The sequence below is a fragment of the Callorhinus ursinus genome, unplaced genomic scaffold (assembly GCF_003265705.2).
Source record: "Callorhinus ursinus isolate GAN/ISIS: 27379988/994484 unplaced genomic scaffold, GSC_fseal_2.0 scaffold39, whole genome shotgun sequence".
NCBI classification, from domain to species: Eukaryota; Metazoa; Chordata; class Mammalia; order Carnivora; family Otariidae; genus Callorhinus; species Callorhinus ursinus.
Genome location: NW_027397101.1, coordinates 22,682,120 through 22,703,928, shown reverse-complemented (window position 1 = coordinate 22,703,928; position 21,809 = coordinate 22,682,120). Strand labels below are relative to the sequence as shown.

General features: G+C 41.0%; 1 protein-coding gene across 5 annotated transcripts in view; it reads right to left on the bottom strand.

Moving 5' to 3' along the window:
* Window positions 1–166: 166 nt before the first annotated feature.
* The window catches only part of FOCAD (focadhesin), a 307,583-nt gene continuing 285,940 nt past the window's right edge, over window positions 167–21,809 (bottom strand). For all 5 annotated transcript variants that reach the window (XM_025887857.2, XM_073880862.1, XM_073880859.1 and 2 more), the window contains 7 exons: window positions 19,999–20,259; window positions 19,131–19,220; window positions 15,486–15,663; window positions 13,331–13,428; window positions 4,857–5,108; window positions 2,775–2,850; window positions 167–560 (listed from right to left, as the gene is read on the bottom strand). In XM_025887857.2, the coding sequence (XP_025743642.1) occupies window positions 487–560; window positions 2,775–2,850; window positions 4,857–5,108; window positions 13,331–13,428; window positions 15,486–15,663; window positions 19,131–19,220; window positions 19,999–20,259 (1,029 nt within the window). In that variant the 3' untranslated portion in view covers window positions 167–486. The remainder of the gene's footprint in view (window positions 561–2,774; window positions 2,851–4,856; window positions 5,109–13,330; window positions 13,429–15,485; window positions 15,664–19,130; window positions 19,221–19,998; window positions 20,260–21,809) is intronic.

The window sequence follows — 21,809 nt, the reverse complement described above, 5'->3', positions numbered from 1 at the left end:
CAGTTCCAAGACAATGTTTTGTCAATAAAAATAAAATACTGACTCAGCAAATATCCTCTAGAAACTTCATGGGAAGTCAATCATGATGCCACTGCCACCACTATCATTTGGCTTTGCCAGCAAAACCTTCCCCATGCCTTAAAGCAAAGAAGAAATGTGCACAAAATTCACAAGATTATTTTACTAGAATTTATGGGGAGAAGATAACGTAGTCAAGTTTCCACAAAGAAAATCTTCAGGTTGAACTCCAGCCAAACAAAAGAAAATTCAAGTTCTGGTTTCAGTCCCAACTGGCTTGGGCATTGAAGCAATGCCCCCTTCTCTTGGCATGCACCTGTCAAGGGGTCAGTTTTGTGTCCACCTTTTCATGCCCCTTGACCCTCTGCATCATGGCTCCGTGATCCCAGGCATGAATTCTGAAAACCTTCTTCCATTTCTATGGTTTTCCTCATCCAGCTGAGGATACTGCTGGCTACCCCCAAAACATCACCAACCGTATGCTCTGGTCCATACAGCCTTCTTCTTAAACTCTGGGAGAACTCTCAAGGACAACAGGGTAGCTAAGGGGACAAAAAAAGTAAAGTGCACTGTTGCATTTGGTGAAACAGCATTTGAAAAGGTCATTTAGATGGAAAACGTGTCAGAACAGAACTTGGCTTTTTTTTACTTGGCTCATCTTCAAGACTAAGAATTCTCATCAAGCCTTAGGCAGAATTTGAATAGTAGAGCACGATTAATAAAATCTGGGGGAAAGGGTTTCTTTGTTGTTAAGTTATTCTGCAACCAGTTAACAGAAAATTCGGCAGAGTTTAACAAAAATTGCCTTCTTGGATGCTGATTTTTTTTCTTTTCTTCATCTGGGTGATGATTACATAGGTGTGTTCCCTTTGTAAAAAAGCTACTTAACGATTTGTGTACTTTTCTACATGAATATGATTTTTCCATCAGATGTTTAGTTGAAAGGTAAGAAACAAAAATAAAAAACTGATCCTGCAATGAAGTTAGGTCCTCGTTGCTCAATGGAGCACGCATGACTGTGCTAATCTGTATTCAACTATGTGCTCACAAGTCCACACCTTTTCTTATTCATCACGGGTCCCTCAGGGATCAATTTAGAGTAGGGCAGCTCTGTGTAATTCCTCTAGGTCACTTATTATAGATCTTATTTTAGGATATTAATATAAATATATCGAGATGTTATTTAAAATATAATAGGGAGGAAATGTAGGGAAGCCAGTTACACAGTTCTTGTGTGTGACTCTAATAAGCCCTTGACTATCTAATCAAGTGAACATGTACTTCCTTGACCCAAATAACTATTCTCCTCATCAGTATCAACTTGTTTGCTATCTTCATGACCTAAAACGGTGTATGTTTGGAGCAACCAATGGTATTATAGACCCATGGCCATTAAGAATGAGTTCAAACTTCCTGAGGCAAACAAATGAAGACAATCCTATGAAGTCTCTAGGGACGGATCAAGTAAACGTATGTCAGACCACGGCCCTTACGCCCAGTGAAGTTCTGTGCTTGATCACACTCCACTTCCTACTCACGCCCTTCGCATGTGTGGGGGGAGGGGGGTAGGGAGAAGGATCAGAACCAACTGATTACGGAATTCTTACTTGTTTGGCCACCAACAAATTATATCATACTAAGGGTAAAATATGGTCATGCTAAGACTCCAGGCAGGCCAGATAAATTATCACAAGTGGGGCGCCTGGGTGGCTCAGTTGGTTAATCGACTGCCTTCGGCTCAGGTCATGATCCTGGAGTCCCGGGATCGAGTCCCGCATCGGGCTCCCTGCTCGGCGGGGAGTCTGCTTCTCCCTCTGACCCTCTTCCCTCTCGTGCTCTCTATCTCTCATTCTCTCTCTCTCTCAAATAAATAAATAAAATCTTAAAAAAAAAATCTTTGAAATTATCCCAAGTGTAGGCCAGGAGGTGATTTTCCCAAGCTGAGGTTTCCCAGTGCATTATTTTATAGCGTGTCAGCGACCATCTCAACAGAAGCCATTGGCTGGACCAGACCCCCGAGTCCTGAGACACAAAAGACAGGACAAGGTGTCTCAGGCCACACAAACAATGCCTAACGGAAGTCTCAGGTTTGAGTAAAATAATGTACGTAATTTTCACAGAAAGATATTCTCTGTTTGTGGTTCCCACAGTCATAGTCCAACAAGTCAGTAGAGAAGTATAAAAAACACAAAAACTATTTAAACGCCTGAAAGCATAGGCAATGTCCAGTTCCCTTGGCAAAATACTATGCCACTACTATAAATACTATTAACGAAGCCAAAATAGGGATAGTTTAAAATGCTTTAAACATAGTTTTTAAATAAAGGTAGTGCTCAAAGTGTCTATGTGTATTTTTTCAGTTGCCCAATGATTATAAATGTGTTAGAACAACACTCATATGCAGAGGGGGCAAAAACTTCTTAGGAAAAAAATAATCAAAATTGCCACTGGGCAATGGGACTCCAGGTTCCTCTTTGGTCTTTCCTGAATTTTTTAAACTTTCATTAAAGTGAAAGTTTGCCGTCATAAAACATTTAAAAGCTATTTAAATAAAAGCAAAATTTAAAGGCATGGAACTCTTTTTAAATCCACTTTCTCCTTCAAAATGCCACATAATGACAGTTCCAGATTACTTCTCTACACTGAGTTCAGATGAGCCTTTTCGGGAGGCAATATACACGAGAATGATGCTTCTGTAGCAAAGACAGCCACGGATGGCTTTCACCTATGTTGCGCATGTGGTATGGAAGTTCTACCTTTTAAAAGATCCCTGGATTTTGTGGAGAGGCCTTCTTTAGGGCTTTCCATGATGCTGAAGAGCCAGTCAATGAACTAGGGTGAAAAGGAAGAGCAGTATCAGTGAAGACAGTCCCACTATTAATAAAAGAGTGATCAGGCCCTTGGGCCTGCATACATTCATCTCAGTGCAGGGCTGGCAGATGGAGATGAGAAGGGGACCAGGCCTAAGAGATGGGGAAGCTGGACACAGCTCCCATTTAGTCCAATGACCCAGCAAAGTCAAATCTCCTTTCTCAGCTAAATACCCTGAGACCTGCTATGGATTTTAACAGTGAGGTAGACATGGGCCCAGTAGGCCTCCAGTATGCCATGAACTTTCTCTCATTACTCTGAGAGCACCAGAGAGGTTAAGAACCTTGCCCAAGTGCACTCCCAATGAATGGCAGAGTCCAGATTTCAACCCAATTCAGAGCCTTGCGCTCCTTCTTTGCATCCTGCTGCCTGATGCTGCATGCATCTAGGCCCAGGCTCACAGGGCGGGTAGTAAATAGGGAAACACGTCAGACATAAGCCCCCATTTCTAAAATCAGATATTCTGTAGATGAGAACAATTTGTGCCCAAATGGAATTGAAACAGTAAGTTGAAATGCAAGAGAAAGGCATCAAATAATTTACTAGGTACAGCCGAGTATGTTAACTGCAAATAAATTCTACAAACGAGGTAGAAACTCAGACTACTCAGGAGTTTGACTGATCTCCCAGGGTACCACCAAAATTGTTTTTATATTAGATAGAGGGTAATTCCATTAATGACTGAATGTTGCCAATCTCGACTCACTAAAAAACACATACATTAGTCAGAGGTACTAGGTATTTTAACTTGGATGTAGAAACTGGCTTGTAAGAAAGCATCAGATAGAAAGCAAATATTCCTAATTCTGTTTTGATTAAATTTTTAAAAAATTTTCTTTTCCTCAATTTTATTTTATAATAACTGACTGGTAAGTAAATAGGTCAAGCACTACAAATACATAGTAGACACAGGATGTCTGCACTGTAGTCCGAAGTGATCGTGGTGTCCCAGGCCAGAAAAAACACAAGGGGATGCCACATTTGAATTGATTTTGATTTAAAATGAAACAGCAAACACAAGATTTGGTATAATATGAATGCTTAAGAAAACAAAGGTCTTTTAATTGAGATGCTCAGTGGAGTTGTGCATGGCTAACCCGTGGGTCCATAGTTCAGAAATATTTTTAAAGACTAATGTTCAGATTTTCACAATAAGCCACAAAAAGTTGGCTTTAGGCTTTCAACCTCATAAAAATCCAGTTTTCCTTAAATGGGATTCAAAAAAGAATCTCTCCCTCGACTGTACGAAAGGCTGCCCAGAGCCATGGAACGAGAAGTAGAGGAAGCATAGTATTTCCATACGCTGCGCACAACGGCCAGTAGCCTGGGGAAACTCAACATTAAAAACCAAAAAGTGCTTCCTACAGTCTGGATTTTCCTGCGGGCTAGGGTGATGACCTTTACAAATTTCCCCATATCATGAGAACAGATCAGGAGGACAGGCCCCTGGACCGTGGCTATAGGACCGAATGAGCCTTGAGGAATCTTAAGTGTGCTACAAGAATGTGGCTGTTCCAGATGCCCGTTTCCCCAACCCCCCCAGCATGATGGATCGTCCCCAACGTTGCTCAGCACCACCCTATCTTCCCCGTCCTATGATCCCTGCAGCCCTGAACCTGCCTTCCTACCGGTCCTCACTCTGTCATTCTGAGCGCTCAGAGCCTCACTCATCCTTTCCCCCCCAGGATCAAGAACACATGTGCCTTCAATACCCCAGGGCAAGTATAAGCTCTTCTTTCCGGCTCACCTCCGGCTGTAAGCAAGTCGCTACTATTGTCATTGTTGTTTTTGGCCACCAGTTAGCCTCAAGCTCTGAGGCTCTGCATCTGGCTGCGGTTGGGGGCTGAGGATCAAAGACCGTGGGGTGATTCCAGTTACACTTAACTTCCAACCTCAACCCTACAGCAGAAATTGCTCAAGAGAAGATGGGCCACCTGCCCTGACACGCAGGTGGCTGCCAACCTCACCTTCTGGGTCTGTTCCTTCCACGGCTCTTTCTGTAGCAGAAGAGGCATGCTACTGGGAAGGAGAGTGAGAGCCTCCTGCAGAGTGACCCTGTGCATTGGACTCCTGCCAAGGAAGCTTGAAGCTGACCCAGCTGGGCCATCTTCCCGATGCCATGGCAACCAGCTAGCACTGAGGCCAAGGAGGAGAGGGGCCGCGTGGTCTGCCCAGGTCACCACTGCGGTTGCAAACAGCAGCAATAAGAAGTCCAAAGCCTCCAAAGGAAATAGAAACAAAGGTCACATGTTTTAACAATTCAGAGTCACGCATGTCCACACACACACAGCCCAAGTCAGGATGATGCAATGTTACCTTCCCCTTCACCCAAGAAGAGGAACCGGACTGAACAGCAAACTCCATTTCCACACTTAAAGAATAGACATTTCAGGGCTCCAGAAGATTGTAGGGATCCTCTTTTGTAAGACAGAAGGCCCAACAGTTGCATTATTATTGCTCTAATAATGCAGGAGAAACCTTATTTCATTCCTAATCATACGGAGATCCCGATACTCCTCTGTTTTGGTGTTTCCAAAGAGATTAAAGAATTCATTACGAGTGATATGGAAAGGGATATTTAGAGCTATTGTTAGGTGGCCAAAACATTTTTAAAAAGAGGTATAGTCTGATCCCACTTTTGAACAATAACAAATGACTCTCCCCATGCATTTTATTTTTCTGTTCTCATTATTTAATCTAAATATTTCAGTGGCAAACACTTGATTTTGTTCCATTAATGCTGAAACGTAAGCATGAAGACAGACTAAAAACAAGCATTCTTGGAATAAGGGAGTCAGTCACAACAAATCATTAGGCATTTTTTTTTTTAAACAATTTTTTCAGTATGTTCAGCCATGAACTGAAATAGACTCACCAGAGTCCAGACCTATATATCTCTCCGGACCTATATATATCTGTAATTCCAAGGATTAGTTTAAATTTTAATTCCAGTGTATTACAGTTTCAGGTATATAATATAGTGATTCAACAATTCCATGTATTACTCAGCTGCTCATCAAGGTAAGTGTAGTCTTAATTCCCTTCACCTGTCTCACCCAGCACCCACCCCCCTCCCCTCTGGTCACCATCTGTTTGTTGTCTACAGTTAAGAGTCTGGGTTTTTGGGGTTTTTTTTGGTTTGTCTCCTTTTTTCCCCCCTTTGTCTGTTGTGTTTCTTAAATTCCACATATAAGTGAAATCATATGGTATTTGTCTTTCTCTGACAGGCTTATTTTGCTTAGCATTATACTCTCTAGATCCATCCATGTCATTGCAAATGGCAAGACTTCATTCTTTTTTATGGCTGAATAATATCTCTGTGTGTGTGTGTGTGTGTGTGTGTGTCTCATCTCTTTTTTTTCCATTCACCTATCAGTGGACACCTGTGTTGCTTCCATACTTTGGCTATTGTTGATAATGCTGCTATAAACATAGGAGTGCATATATCCCTCTGAATTAGTGTTTTTGTAAATCTTTGGGTAAATACCCAGTGATGCAATTACTGGATCATAGGGTAGTTCTATTTTTTTTTTTTTAAGATTTTATTTATTTATTTCACAGAGAGAGACACAGCAAGAGCAGGAACACAAGCAGGGGGAGTGGGAGAGGGAGAAGCAGGCTTCCCGCAGAGCAGGGAGCCCGATGCGGGGCTCGATCCCAGGACCCTGGGATCATGACCCGAGCCAAAGGCAGATGCTTAACGACTGAGCCACCCAGGTGCCCCTGGGTAGTTCTATTTTTAATTTTTTGAGGATACTCCATGCCATCCTCCACAGTGGCTACACCAGTTTGCATTCCCACCAACAGTGCTTAAGGGTTCCTTTTTCTTCACATCCTCACCAACATTTGTTGTTTCTTGAGTTTTTGATTTTAGCCATTCTCACAGGTGTGAGGTGATATCACATTGTGGGTTTGATTTGCATTTCCCTGATGAGGAGTGGTGTTGAGAATCTTCTCATGCGTCTCTTGGCCATCTGTGTGTCTTCTTTGGAGAAATGTCGATTCATGTTTTCTGCCCATTTTTTAACGGGATTGTTTGGGGGTTTTTTTTTGGTGTTGAGTTGTGGAAGTTCTTTATATATTTTGGACACTTACCTTTTATCAGATATGTCATTTGCAAATATGTTCTCCCTTTCAGTAGGCTGTCCATTAGTTCTGTTGTTTCCTTTGCTGTGCAGAAGCTTTTTATTTTGATACAGTCCCGGTAGTTTATTTTTGCTTTTGTTTCCCTTGCCTCAGGAGACATATCTAAAAAGATGATGCTATGGCTGATGTGAGAGAAATTACTGTCTGTGCTCTCTTCTAGGATTTTAATGGTTTCAGGTCTCACATTTAGGTCCTTAATCCACTTTTGAGTTTATTTTTGTGTCTGGTGTAAGAAAGTGGACCAGTTTCATTCTTTTGCATGTGGCTGTCCAGTTTTCCCAAAACCATTTGTTGAAGAGACTGTCTTTTTCCCTTTGCATATTCTTGCCTCCTTTGTTGCAGATTAATTGGCCATGTAATTGTGGGTTTATTTCTGGGCTCTCTATTCTGTTCCATTGGCCTATGTGTCTATTTTCATGCCAGTACCATACTGTTTTGTAATTACAGCTTTGTAATAGAACTTGAAGTCTGAAAATGTGATGCCTCCAGTTTTGTTTTTCTTTTCCAAGACGCTTTGGCTATGCAGTGTCTTTTGTGGTTCTAAACAAATGTTAGGATTGTTTGTTCTGGTTCTGTAAAAACTACTGTTGGTATTATAATAGAGATTGCATTAAATCTGTAGACTGCTTTGGGTAGTATAGACATTTTAACATTATTTGTTCTTCTAATCCATGAGCATGGACTGTCTTTCCATTTCTTTGTGTCGTCTTCATTTTCTTTCATCAATGTTTTACAGTTTTCAGCATACAAGTCTTTCATCTCCTTGGTTAAGTTTATTCCTAGGTATTTTATTATCTTTGGTGCAATTGCAAATGGGACTGTTTCTTAATTTCTTTCTGCTCCTTCATTATAAGTGTGTAGAAATGCAACAGATTTCCGTACACTGATTTTATATCCTGCAACCTTACTGAATTCACTTATCAGTTCTAGCAGTTTTTTGGCAGTCTTTTAGGTTTTCTATATACAGTATCATGTCATCTGCAAAGAGTGTAGTTGCACTTCTTCCTTACCAATTTGGATGCCTTTTCTTTTTGTTGTCTGACTGCGGTGGCTAGGACTTCCAGTACTATGTTGAATAAAAGTGGTGAGAGTGGACAACCTTGTCTTGTTCCTGACTTTAGGGGAAAAGCTATCAGTTTTTCCCCACTGAGTATGATGTTAGCTGTGGGTTTTTTACATGTGGTTTTATTATGTCGAGGTATGTTCCCTCTAAACCCATTTTATAAGAGTTTTTTTATCACGAACGGGTGTTCTATTTTGTCAAATGCTTTTTCTGCATCTACTGAAAGGATCATACGGTTTTTATCCTTTCTCTTACTGATGTGATGTATCATGTTGTTTGATTTGCAAATACTGAACCACCCTTGTACCCCAGGAATAAATCCCACTTGATTGTGGTGAATGATTTTTTAAATGTATTGCTGGATTTGGTTTGCTAATATTTTTGTTGAGGATCTTTACATCTATGTTCATCAGAGAGACTGGCCTGTAGTCTCTTTTTGTGGTGTCTCTTGTCTGGTTTTGGTATCAGAATAATGTTGGTCTCATAGAATGTATTTGGAAGTTTTCCTTCTTCTATTTTTTGAAAAAGTTTGAGAAGAATAGGTATTAACTCTTCAAATGTTTGGCAGAATTCACCTGTGAAGCCGTCTGGTCCTGGACTTTTGTCTGTTGGGAATTTTTTGATTACTGATTCGATTTCATTGCTGGTAATCAGTCTGGTATGACTTCAATTTTTTTTTTTTTTTCATTTATTGAGACTTGTTTTGTGGCCTTCTTTTGTGATCTGTTCTGGAGAATGTTCCATGTGCACTTGAAAAGAATGTGTATTCTGCTGTTTTAGGATGGAATGTTCTGAATATGTGTTAAATTCATCTGGTCCAGTGTGTCATCCAAAGCCACTGTTTCCTTGTTGATTTTCTATTTGGATGCTCTGCCCATGGATGTTAAGTGGGGTGATGTTAAAGTCCCCTACTATTATTGTATCACTGTTGATTACTTCCTTTATGTTTATTATTAACTGTTTTATGTATTTGAGTGCTCCCATGTTGGTTGCATAGTTAACAATTGTTATACCTTCTTGTTGGATTGTACCCTTTATGATTATATAGTGTCCTTCTTTGTCTCTTGTTACAGTCTTTCTTTTAAAGTCTATTTTGTCCTATATAAGTATTGTTACCCCAGTTTTCTTTTCACCTCCCTTTGCATGATAAGTACTTCTCCATCCCCTCACTTTCAATCTGCAGGTGTCCTTAAGTCTGAAATGAGTCTCTTGTAGGCAGTATATAGATGGGTCTTGTTTGTTTGTTTTTTAATCTATTCTGTCATCCCATGTCTTTTGATTGGAGCATTTAGTCCATTCACATTCACAATTATTACTGATAGGTTACCATTAGGGTTGTATGTAACATCTTCTGCATATACCAGTCTCTATTAAGTTAATGATTACTTAAGTTTGAACCCATTCTTTACTCCTCCCGATACATTTTAGGTCTATGGTGTTATACTTTACATCCTTTTACTTTGTGAATTCCTTGCCTATTTTTTACGGATATATTTATTTTTACTGCTTTTATGCTTCCTAATTTCTTATTCTTACCTATGGTTTTTCCTTTCCCCTCAAAGAGTCCCCTTTAGTATTTCTTGTAGGGCTGGCTTAGTGGTCATGAATTCCTTTAACTTTTGTTTATCTGGGGAACTCTTTCTCTCTCCTTCTATTCTGAATGATAGCCTTGCTGGATAGAGTATTCTTGGCTGCAGATTTTTCCCTTTTAGCACTTTGAATATCATGCCACTCTCTTCTGGTCTGTAAAGTTTCTGCTGAAAAATCTGATAGCCTTGTGGGGTTTCTCTTGTGTGGTCTTCTTTTCTCTTGATGCTTTTTAAAATTCTCTATCACTACTTTTTGCCATTTTGATTAGTATGTATCTTGGATGGACCTCCTTGGACTGATTTTGTTGGGAGATCTTTGTGCCTCCGGTATCTGAATTTCTGTTTCCTTCTCCAGATGCGGGAAGTTTTCTATTATTTCTTCAAATAAAGTTTCTACTCACTTTTGTCTTTCTTCTTCTTCTGGGATCCCTATAAGGCAAATGTTATTACGCTTGATGGAGTGGCTGAGTTCCCTTAGTCCATTCTCATTTTGCATACTTTTTTTTCCCTCTCCTGCTCAGCTTGATTATTTTCCATTACTCTGTCATCCAGGTTGCTGACTCATTCTTCTGCTTCCTATACTCTGCTATTTATTCCATCTAAGGTATTTTTAATTTCATTTATTGTGTTTTTCAGCTGTGATTCTTCTTTATCTGTTTGTAAAGGGTGTCACCGATGTCCTCCACTCTTTTCTCAAGTCCAGTGAGTATCTTTATAATCATTACTTTAAATTCTCTATCAGGCATATTATTTATCTCCATTTTGCTTAGGACTCTTGCTGTGGTTTTGTCTTATTCTTTCATTTGGGACATATTCCCGTCTCCTCGTTTTGTCTAACTCTGTGTGTCTGAAAGTCAGCTATGTCTCCTGCTCTTCAAAGTAGTGGCTTTATGAAGAAGAGGTCCTGTGGTCCTCTGCAGGGCACTTTCCCCTGTTTACCAGAACCTGGCACTTCAGGCGTGCCTCCTATGTTATTAGTGGGCCAGTCTGGTGCTGCTTTGTGCTTGAGTTGAGTCAGAGTGTTTGGCAGAGATGTTGAGTTGAGTCAGGTGTTTGGCAGAGATGCAATGGCACCAAACTGCAGAGCACTTTCCCTGTGCTGTCCCCTGAGAAGCCTTCATTGGTGGGCAGGGCCCGCAATCAGAACTGTCTGTCCCCAGCCCACTGCGGGGGCACAGTCTAACCAGTGTGGTGTTTATCTTTCTCTCTCCCCAGGGCAGGAATCACTTTGGAGTGGTGTTGGTCCCTGTCCAGGCTGCTAGCACACTTTTCCAGGCTTGTGGCTTCAGTTTGAATGGGCTTTGGCCAAGAGCACATTGGAGGAGGCGGATCTACAATGTGCTTGGGAGTGAGATGTGCAGAGCCCTCAAGGTTTGCACACGGAGAGAGGGGATGTGCTGCTACCTCTCGGACCACAGTGGCTGGGCCAATCCACAAAGCATACAAGTGTAGGGCGAGCACTTTTACCAACGTGGACTTAGGTTTGCTGTGAAAGACCCACCACCACCACAGGGCCAGCCCATGTGGATCTGCAAAGAGTGGGTGGGCAGGCACACAGTTTTAGCAAGGTGTGTGCCCATCTTTCACAAGAGGGTACTTGCTGCCACCACCATTGCCAAGGCCCCACAAAGTGCATAGTTAGCAGAATTCGAGGTTTTCTGGGGGAGGGGATCCATAGCACACGGACTGAGGCACGCCCAGCTGGGGTGGGCAAATCCCCAGAGCTATGGGGCGGGGGGTGGAGTGGGGAGGCAGAGAGTAGTATAAGCAAGTTAGGTCACAAGTGTGGGTGCTAAACTGGTTTCTGCAGGTGGCTTCAGGTAGCTATGTGTTTATGTTGGGGGGCAGGGGAGGGAAATGGCACCTACTAGCTCCTTTGGTCCTGAAGGAGACTCCCTGTGAATACGACCCCTCCAGGGTAGTAGAGATGAATAACTCTTCCTCCCTATACCCCAGGCATTTTTCAAATTGCTCCTTCTATGTTGTATCTCCACAGGCTGTTTCTTGTGCTGTCTCTTTAAGGGCAGGGACTCAAGTTTTCTCTCAGTGGCCAGGTTCTCCCAGAACCCAACCTGCTGATTTTTAAAGTTGCAGGCTTTAAATTCTGCTGATTGTAAGAACTCACTAAAGTTCACCCCCTCTAGTTTTCAAAGCCAAATATTATGGAGATTCATCTAACCCCACGTGGGCTCCCCAATGTGTTAGCCTTCTTCTTCCCCTTCTCCACACCCGTGGTCCATTTAGCTCCCCAGCATGTCTCCACCCTTCCTACCCTCTTCGATGTGGCATCTTTTCTACTGTTAGTTGAGGAGTTTGTTCTGCCAGCCTTCGGGTCATTTCCTGGGTTAGTTACACTGACGTGAGTGTTATCTAGTTGTATCTATGGGATGAGGTGAGCTTAGGGTCCTCATATTCTGCCACCTTCTCAGCCTATATATCTCCACATGCATTTTAAATATATCCATTCAGGGGCGCCTGGGTGGCTCAGTCGTTAAGCGTCTGCCTTCGGCTCAGGTCGTGATCCCAGGGTCCTGGGATCGAGCCCCGCATCGGGCTCCCTGCTCAGCGGGAAGCCTGCTTCTCCCTCGCCCACTCCCCCTGCTTGTGTTCCCTCTCTCACTGTCTCTGTCAAATAAATAAAATCTTTAAAATTAATCAATCAATCCATCCATCCATCCATTCAGAGTTTAGACTAATTTACACTCTTATAGAAACGGTGGTAACAAGGGGCCCCTCTGAGTTGTTGGATTACTGTGACTCAAATTACACTTCTTTCTCTTATCTGTATTTTTTAAGTTTTAAAAAAGATTTTTGTAAGAAAATAGAAAGGTAACAAAAACTTAGGAGATCAGAAGAAAAGGATGACAGATTCTGCTAGTTAAAAAAAAGTTTAAAAAAGTACTCCTTAAGTTCTTAAAATTCATAATGTCACTCATTAAAATTTCAAAAATATATGCAACTCTTCAGAAAAGCAGGTCAGAATTTCAAACAACATCCCAGGTTATACAAATTCCACTCACACAGTAAACAGGATACCTGTGAAACATGCCTACAGAAAAATTCTACTACTAAAAAATATACAGTGGGCAGCAAAGTCAAGAAAATAAGAAGAGTGGGAAAGAGCTATCTTCCTTTTATTTATTAACCTTTTTCTGTTCTAATTTACCCAGTAGCAGTTGTTAACCTTTTGGGGGTCATACATCATTTTACGCCTCTCATGCACATAAGTACTGATGCAAACACAGGTTACTTGCATACACTTCAGGAACCTCTTCAAACCAGACATTTGAAGACATTCTCTGGGCCAGTGCAAAGGCCAGAGCCCTGTACCTCATCTCCTCTGTGGGGTCAAACCCAAGTACACAGAACCCTGGGTTCCCTCATCGGCTAGTGCCCTTTGTGTGCCGCCTCTCAAGGAACTTACTCTGTTGAAAATATTTTTCTAAGGGCAGCCCTGGGTGTCTCCAAGAGCCAGGCAAGAACATCCATTTCCTTGTGACATCAGAGAGTTATCACCAGCGTTACCCAAACATAAAAGGAAGGGTGGGGGGGAAGGGCAAGCAGCAACTTTTTTGTCTTTTGGGAGAGCAAACGTTAAGTTCTACATTTTAAGGGAGCCACAAATGACTCCTCTAGATTGTACCTCATCAAGAGCCACGTTCTGAACAGATGTTGACTGGTATGCAATATTTCTGATATAGCCCATCAATTCCAAGAGCCATTCCATTCTCTTCAACACACCTGAAACAAAAAGGGATGTTTTCTTACCAGACCATGGTTTTCCTATGAAATGTACAACAGATCAGTACCAGCCACCATAACTAAAGCAGAACACCTGCGGAGGATTCCATGAAGCAGTTTCAAATCCTCTTGCCATACCTGAGACTTGTGATTTTGCAGGAGAGAGCTTTTTGACACTATTCTTATCAGATGACTGTAGTTTTGCTTTTATTTTTAAAAGGTCATTTATTCTTCAAAACTATGCACCCACTAGTGATAAAATGCACTTATTGGAGTTTCTCTCTCAACATTAAACATACTAGGAGAAATCTGGCATGCCAGCTAGCCAGTAATGTTGAACCTTGGATAATTAGTTGTTTTTATGGTCTTCTACTTCAGTGTTCCCATTTTATGCCCAAATCAAAAAGAAAAACCTATCCCAAAGACATGAGAAGAAAAATAAAAACCGGCTATTATACAGTAACTGGAGAACAAACATCAGCGTAAGTATTGATTCTTCCTTTTTTATTTTTTAAAAATGAGGATTCCTTGGGGCGCCTGGGTGGCTCAGTCATTAAGCATCTGCCTTCGGCTCAGGTCATGATCCCAGGGTCCTGGGATCGAGCCCCACATCGGGCTCCCTGCTCCGCGTGAAGCCTGCTTCTCCCTCTCCCACTCCCCCTGCTTGTGTTCCCTCTCTTGCTTTGTCTCTCTCCGTCAAATCAATCAATCAATCAATCAATCAATCAATCTTAAAAAAAAAAAAAAAAGAGGATTCCCAGCACAGTAAAGCCTACCTGGGAAGGCTGTCAAATTTTAGTGAGTCAGAGGAAAACGGGAACTAAACTGGAAGGCCAGCTAGTTAAAACCAAAGGCAATATCAAATTTATTCCAGTTTACTTCACATATCTTCCCGCTTCCTTAGGAATACCTATTAGATTTCTCCCTGATAAATGCCCTTTTGATTAAGAGTAAAAAAATCTAGTTTTTCATCACAAGTTCATTTATCACGGGGCAGGCACTGATGCAAAGATGAGACAACTATGTCAACTGTCAAAGAGGAGAATAAATCAAAATTTCCTATCTGGTCTCAAAAAGGGTATTATAATTATGTCTGCCAGTTTTCTCTCAAAACCTTCAAGATGTGGGGTGCCTGGGTGGCTCAGTCATTGAACGTCTGTCTTCGGTTCAGGTCGTGATCCTGAGCCCCACATCGGGCTCCCTGCTCCGCGGGAAGCCTGCTTCTCCCTCTCCCACTCCCCCTGCTTGTGTTTCCTCTCTCGCTGTGTCTCTCTCTGTCAAATAAATAAATAAAATCTTAAAAAACAAAAACAAAAACAAAAAAACCTTCAAGATACAAGAGATGAGGAAGATACAAAAAAAATCCAGAAATAAAAGTAACTTGCCTGGGGTCACTAGGGCATCCCCACCATGCCTGATCTACTGAAGCTAGGTGCCATTCAGAACTGTAGGTAGAGTATAAGCAATGTGACCAAAAGCATGGGAGGAGAAATGGGGGAACCCATTATTACTCAAGAGTAAAGGTCTATGATAGTCTAAAAGTTCCACCGTATGATTCATTAGCAGAGCTACAGGCCTAGAGCTTCTGGCTTGAGGATGTAGTGAGGGTGCCCCGATTTTATTCCCCTCACCCCCCTGAGCAGTTCTTCTATAGAATAACAATTTAATTTTGTTGTCATTGTTTTCCTCTTTTTATCTGTTTGTTAAGTAACCACCTAAAAGTCATTTTCCTGAAAACATCAGACAGAATTGACTGACATCCTGGTTGGGAAACGAAAGCAGGCAGAATCAACCCAATACACTCGTTTATAGACTCGAGGGCCTGGAGAGCTAAAGACAATGTAAAAATCACCAACAGGATCCAGTTCCATCTCCAGGGTGGAGGTCATGAGTTGTAACTGATCTTTTCATTTAAGGTGCTCCTTGTTTGGGGTAACAAGAGCTCTCCTGGGTCAATTAGCACTAGCGTCATTTTTAAGTTGAGGAAACAGTTACAAGTTAAAAGGGATGGCAGGCCGGTCTTTCTGTTCCTGCTGGTCCCCACAGGCTGGCCTTACCTGTGTTCGCGTGGCTTACAATCCGCGCCTGGTAGAGGCTGTGCAGTACCATCCAGGCTAGCGTGTCTTTTTCCCGGTGCTGAACAGCAACGCTGAGGATATCCATCAAACCCATCAAGGGGAATCGTCCTTGAGAGACCAAGTACAGTCTGACAAAGGCAGCCTTTTCTATGCTGCTCTGCAAAAAAGCAAATTGTTCGGTTACTATTAAATTAGCTGAAGTCATTATAAAACCTTGGGGCAAGGGCAAAACAGAAAGGGTGAGTTGAAAGTTGATTAAATGCTAAAACCGTTCATTTCCTGTAGCATGTGACCTATATGCCTGTGTGCTATATTTTAAAATGTACATACAGATAGAGGGTTATAATGTCACCTTCTGTTCTCTCCTAAAAACCATCAGTGATTTCAGGGGCTAACTGGTGATGATATTTTGTACAAACACACAAATAATAATAATAATGATGATGACGATGATGATAACTAAAAAACACAGTAGTTATGTACCAGGCACCATTCTAAGCACTTAACATGTATTAATTCGGCAGTTCACAAAGTGCGGTACACAGACCTCCGAGGAACCCCAAGACCCTTTTAGAGGGACTGTGAGGTCAAGCTATATTCACAATAGCATAAAAACCACAGTAAGAGTCACTGTATTTTTCACAGCTACTTGCAATTTTTTTAAAATGACTTTTATTTAAAATACCCTTATAAACAATAAAAGTTATTAGTTTCATTGAACCTTCGCCCTCGAGTACACATCTTTTTAACAGCAGGGATGATAAAATGGCAAGCATGCATAAGGGACTTCTGCTGCAGAGCCAAGTATTACGGTTGTCCCGAGGAAAAACACTCGTAAGTCTGGGTTGTGAGCTGAAATAGCCACTTTTTATGGAACACCATTTAGTTGGAAGGATGATTGACAGACAAACAATGGTTATTCAAACTGAGTATTTGACAGAATTTTTTTTTTTAAACTAGAAGAAAGTGAGACTGTCACTTCAAGGAAATACTTGACAGTATTTGTTGCCAATGATAAAATCTGAGCTTTCAAGTGAAAAATTAGACTTTTGGAAAATTTGTATTTGCTACTATGAGTTGGCAGCTTCCCAATACATAAAAGACTTCTCTGATGATTTTAACAAATATGGTGTTTTGCATTGTATAATGAAATGCATCAACATTTGGAAGATTTTCAAAAGTCAGGGATTTGGTATTTTCCAAATGATTTTGTGATATCATACCCAGAGCGCAAGTTGGACCAATGGATTTTAATACAACAGACTATGTGAAGTTCACTGATAGGGACTCAGCCTGCACATACTGCAACTACTCTGAAGGAAGCACCATTTGTTGAGTTCTGTTGCAACATCAAAAAAAAAAAATTAAAAAAAAATATCCATAATTATCTGAAACTATCAACACACTCTTCCCTTTTCTACGGACATACTTGTATGAGGCTGGATCTTCCCCACATACTTCACCAAAATAACATCACAGCAGACTGACTTTGAAGCAGCAGCTCTGAGAATCCAACATTAAAGACATTTCCATTAAGCCAGACATTAAAGAGATTTGCAAAAATGGAAAACAATGCCACTTTTCTCACTATTTAGTTGTCAAAGATTTTTCTTCTTTGTGTTAAGATGCAATGGGTTTATTACTACTTTTAAGTAAATATTTTTTAAATTTTCCAGTTTCAATTTCTAATGTGGTAAATATTGAAAGATATGACCCATTTAAATTAAAGTCTTTTGGAACCCTCAACAATTTTTAAGACACTAAAGTCGTCCTGAAACCAGAAAGTGTGAGAAGCCCTGTATGCACCACTGAATTTTCACACCAGCCTATGCAGATTACTACCACCATCCTTTGTAGATGACAGTCGGAAGCACAGAGGTTAAGTAACTTGCTTAAGGTCACATGGCTCGAGGTGGCAGATTTTAAGAACTGAAACTCAGGGAGTATGAGCCCTTCACTACCTTATTCTCTCTAGAAAAGACTCAGTAAAACGCACTAACTCTTTTGGGGACATAAGAACACTCTTCAGTAAGTTCTAGCGAAAATGTTCTAAACTGGTACTTTAAGAACCCAGGTGAGTAACACAGCAACCTTCAGCCACAGGTACCACGAAGGAAATTATATACAATACTGCCAACTATATTACATGAATATAATAATAATAATAGGATATAATAAGTTACATGAATGTGATCAATTACTGAGTACTAGCCTTATGTCAGGTACTTTTCCAAGAACTTAACATGGATTAAGTCATTGTAACTCTCAAAACAACTCTGGCGGCAGGTGCTAATATCTCCCTTTTATAGACAAGGAAACTGAGGCAGAGAGAGATTATGAAATGTAACCAGGGTCACATTACTAGTAAATTACAGAGCTGGGTTTCAAACCCCAGCAGTGAGGCTCTGCAGTCCGTTCTCTTAAGCATTTCCTTAGACTGCTTGTCTTTGCTTAAAACAAACTAATCTCCAAAATGCTGATATTCCAAATACTCTAATAGGGGTTCTCAAACCTCAGGATGCAGCACAATCACCCGGAGGGACTGTTAAAACACAGATCCTGGGCCCCACCTCTGACTCAATAGACCTGAAGTGGGACTCCAGAATTTTCATTCCTAATCAGTCACCATGCTTATGCTGTTGGTCCAGGGAACACATTTTGAGAATCACTGCTACACGATGCCGAAATCCAAGGATTCAACTGAATAGGCAAACCTGTCATCAAGTGAAATAAATGATAAGAGGTCCACCAGCTGGGTGAGGGCTCACATTTCTGTAGACCTTTGCTATTATCTGGTATGTAGGGCTGCCATTTGTAGAAGTATGTCCATTGGGATATACTTATACTAAAAAACATCATTCACTATTTATAGGCAATTCAAATCTAACAAGACATGTATTATACAAGCTAAATGTGCAACTTTACTGGTATGTTACTCATTCATCCTTTGGGTGTGGATACAAGAAGTAATTGTTGGGATGCCTGGGTGGCTCAGTCGGTTAAGCGTCTGCCTTCGGCTCAGGTCATGATCCCAGGGTCCTGGGATGGAGCCCCACATCGGGCTCCCTGCTCAGTGGGAGTCTGCTTCTCCCTCTGCCTGCCGCTCCCCCTGCTTGTGTTCCCTCTCTGTCTCTGACAAATCAATAAAATCTTTAAAAAAAGGGGGGAGAGAGTACTTGTTAATTATCTTGTGTCTAGGCTAATAGTGTTTGTTTTTCAAATAGCCACTTTTTTTCATTACAAAAGGATAAGTACCAGGTGAAAGAAAATAAATTTAAGAACAAAACTATTTATTTATGCCTTCCATGCACCAGAAAGTTCTTCAGCCAGAATATTCCCATTCTTACAGATTTTGTATTGAAGATGTTGTCTTGTACTTATGTTTGCCCATAGGTGACACTAAAATGTTCCTGACAAAGTGGAATTAGGTTAAAAAGTTGTTCATCCATCTATCCATCCATACCACTAGCCTGAACATGAGACCCCACAGTAACAGAGTTTCCTCAAATTATCCACTAACAAATATAAAGCAAAACTAGCTTCAGTCAAAAGGATACTGTAGTCACCTCTTCAATTGTAACCCCCACGTCAATAATGGAAATAAACATACAGATATGTTCTTACCTCAGTAATCTGGGCAACCCGATTGGCTTCATCATCTGTCATTTCTGAGAGGCATTTTGCTATACTGACATACAGCTCTAGATCATTTCTCTGGTAAAGAAAAATCACAAGCATGTCAAAATACAATGTAACATAACGGATATATTCTCAGTGTTCTGACGAATTATTAGCTTTACTTCTCTCCATGAACAGCAGCTATGAGATTGTAATCAAACCAAAACCAAATACATTTTTAAAAAAACATCTTTCTGGGGCACCTGGCTGGCTCAGTCGGTAGAGTAGGCGACCCCTGATCTCAGGATCATGAGTTCAAGCCCCATGCTGGGCACAGAGCTTACTTAAAAACAAAACAAAAACCATCTTTCCTATTATTTTATTTGTTTGGCTGTACTTGTTTATTTGTGTGGCTGTACTTTTTTCCCCTCTTATCAGAATCCATCATTCCAAACAGATTCTTTTCATTTCTTTGTAAAACTACAATTCAGGAATCTGTTGGGGGAGGGGAAAGGCTAGGATTACATCACTTGATGTAAGTAAAATACTGGACAATGTGCCGAGAGAGTTTCCAGGTGTAACATGGAAGCATTTCTGAGCTTGTTTGTCTTCTGCATTTGAAAAAAGGCCCAAGAGCATATTTCCTGGTGTAGCATTGGTTAACCTGCATCTAAGCTTGCTCAAAACTTTGGTTCTAAATATTCAACCTCAATTTAGATCTTGGAAGCAAACCCATTCTTAGTGAAAAAATGTGGTTATTTCTTCCTAGCCTACCCACCACAATCTTAAAACATACACCTCCCTGCTTTGCCAAAAGGGCTTTCAAAAATCCCAAACATAAATTGTCAGGAATGTAAATATTTTTGTTCCTCACCCGAATCTTATTTGGCAGAAGGTCAAAAATTTTCCCAGTAGCTTCAGAGAGCAGACTCCAGAGGTGGTGGGTAGGGCTGGGCAGTTTCATGGCCTGACTCAGCCCCTGTAAGGCACTTGTGCATAACTCAGGATGGGGAAGTGGGGAGGCTGCTTTAAAAACTGCCACCATTACGTTTTCAAAAAAGCCCAGGATCTGTTCATCAGAGACATGTTTTATCCACAGAGGTGTAGATACCAGGAGGTATTTCTTGATATTCAACTGGAAGCAAAGCAAAAGAGGTCAGAAACAGGCAAGTCTGGGTCCGCAGGGCTCAAAACCTCGAGGTCATCACTGTGTTTGAGGGTAGAATGAGAGAAGAAAGGTTCAAGTCATTTCCTTGCCCCTCATTTCCCCCAGCCTCATGGTCCAATGGGTCACCAATGCATGCAATGTTGGCTGCCGCTGCAGGGACTTGTGATTCAGGGTGACTCATGTGTATATACAGTAGCTGCCAATCCATCTGTGAACTACTCAGCTTAAGCTGTGGATCTTTTCAGGGAGGGGGAATAATATGCTGCTTCTCAACGTACGTGACAGTTGCTATTCAGTCTTAAAAGGTCACATTCTCTGGCAAGAAAAAAAAAATCCTGAAGATGAAAGGCTCATCTGCAGGAAATCGACTCACCGGAATATCTGATATTATTAATTTCTTCTTCTAGGAAGCATAAGGAAATCAAAAGAACTGGCATGCCAGGACCATTTCTGACCACAGAAGAGCAGCTGAACTTGTGGACATGACCATGGCTTCCTGGAGGTCATGAGAGCTGAAAAGGGGCACGGTTCGAAATGGCTCTGTGCCAGACACATTGAGAGAGGAGGCTGCAAAAGTTCTTAGAAACATAAGTATGCTACTAAAGGAGCAGTGAGTCAAAAAGAAGTAGGTCTAAAAAAAATAAAACCCGACAAAGCCCAGTAAATTTCATAAAAATATCAGCGTGGTTGCATGAGTTAGCCAAACGGTTCATTGGAAAGAACATGCCATTCCTGATCTTTTTTGTACATGAGAAGGTACATAATTAAGAAAATGAATTCACAAACTTAATTTGTCCAATCACCTAGATAATAAGAAAAGTCCACAATCACGGACAAATGCAAAAAAAAAGTAACAGATCTAAAAGGGAAGTGTAAGGATAACTAAATTCTAGAAAGATTTTTGAGGTAAACGAAACAGGTTGTTCGAGGTATACCTGACTCAAAAGGAAGGAGGGGTTCATAGAACAGGGTCTTGGACGCAGACTTTGGAGTCAGCCGGACTCACTCCTGTTTATTAGCAATATAAACTTTGTTTAACTGCAATGTGCCTCAGTTTATCAACCTGTAAAATGGAAACAAAAAAAATCTACTTCTCAGAAGTGAAATAAGCCAGGCATGAAAGGAATCATATTGTATGATTCCTTTCTAAAGAATTTCTGAAGCTTATATGAAATTGAAATTTATAGGAAAGTTCTCTAAAACAAGGAAAATTTATAGACAAAAAGCCAATCAGAGGTAGCCTGGGTCTGAGACTGGGAGTGGGGATTGTCTCCACATTGGCACAACGCAACCTTTTGGGGGTGATAGAAATATTACTGGTGATGGATGAAAATGTATAAATGTACTGAAACTCAACAAATTGTACACTTAACACAGCCATACTTTATGGAATATAAATTATAACTCAAGGTTGTAAAAGAAAAAATCAGAATTGAAGAGAGATTCAGTCTGATGTCTGAAAGTGCTCACTGAGTGCTTATAAGTCGCAGGTACCTAAGCAAGTACTGGGTACTGGC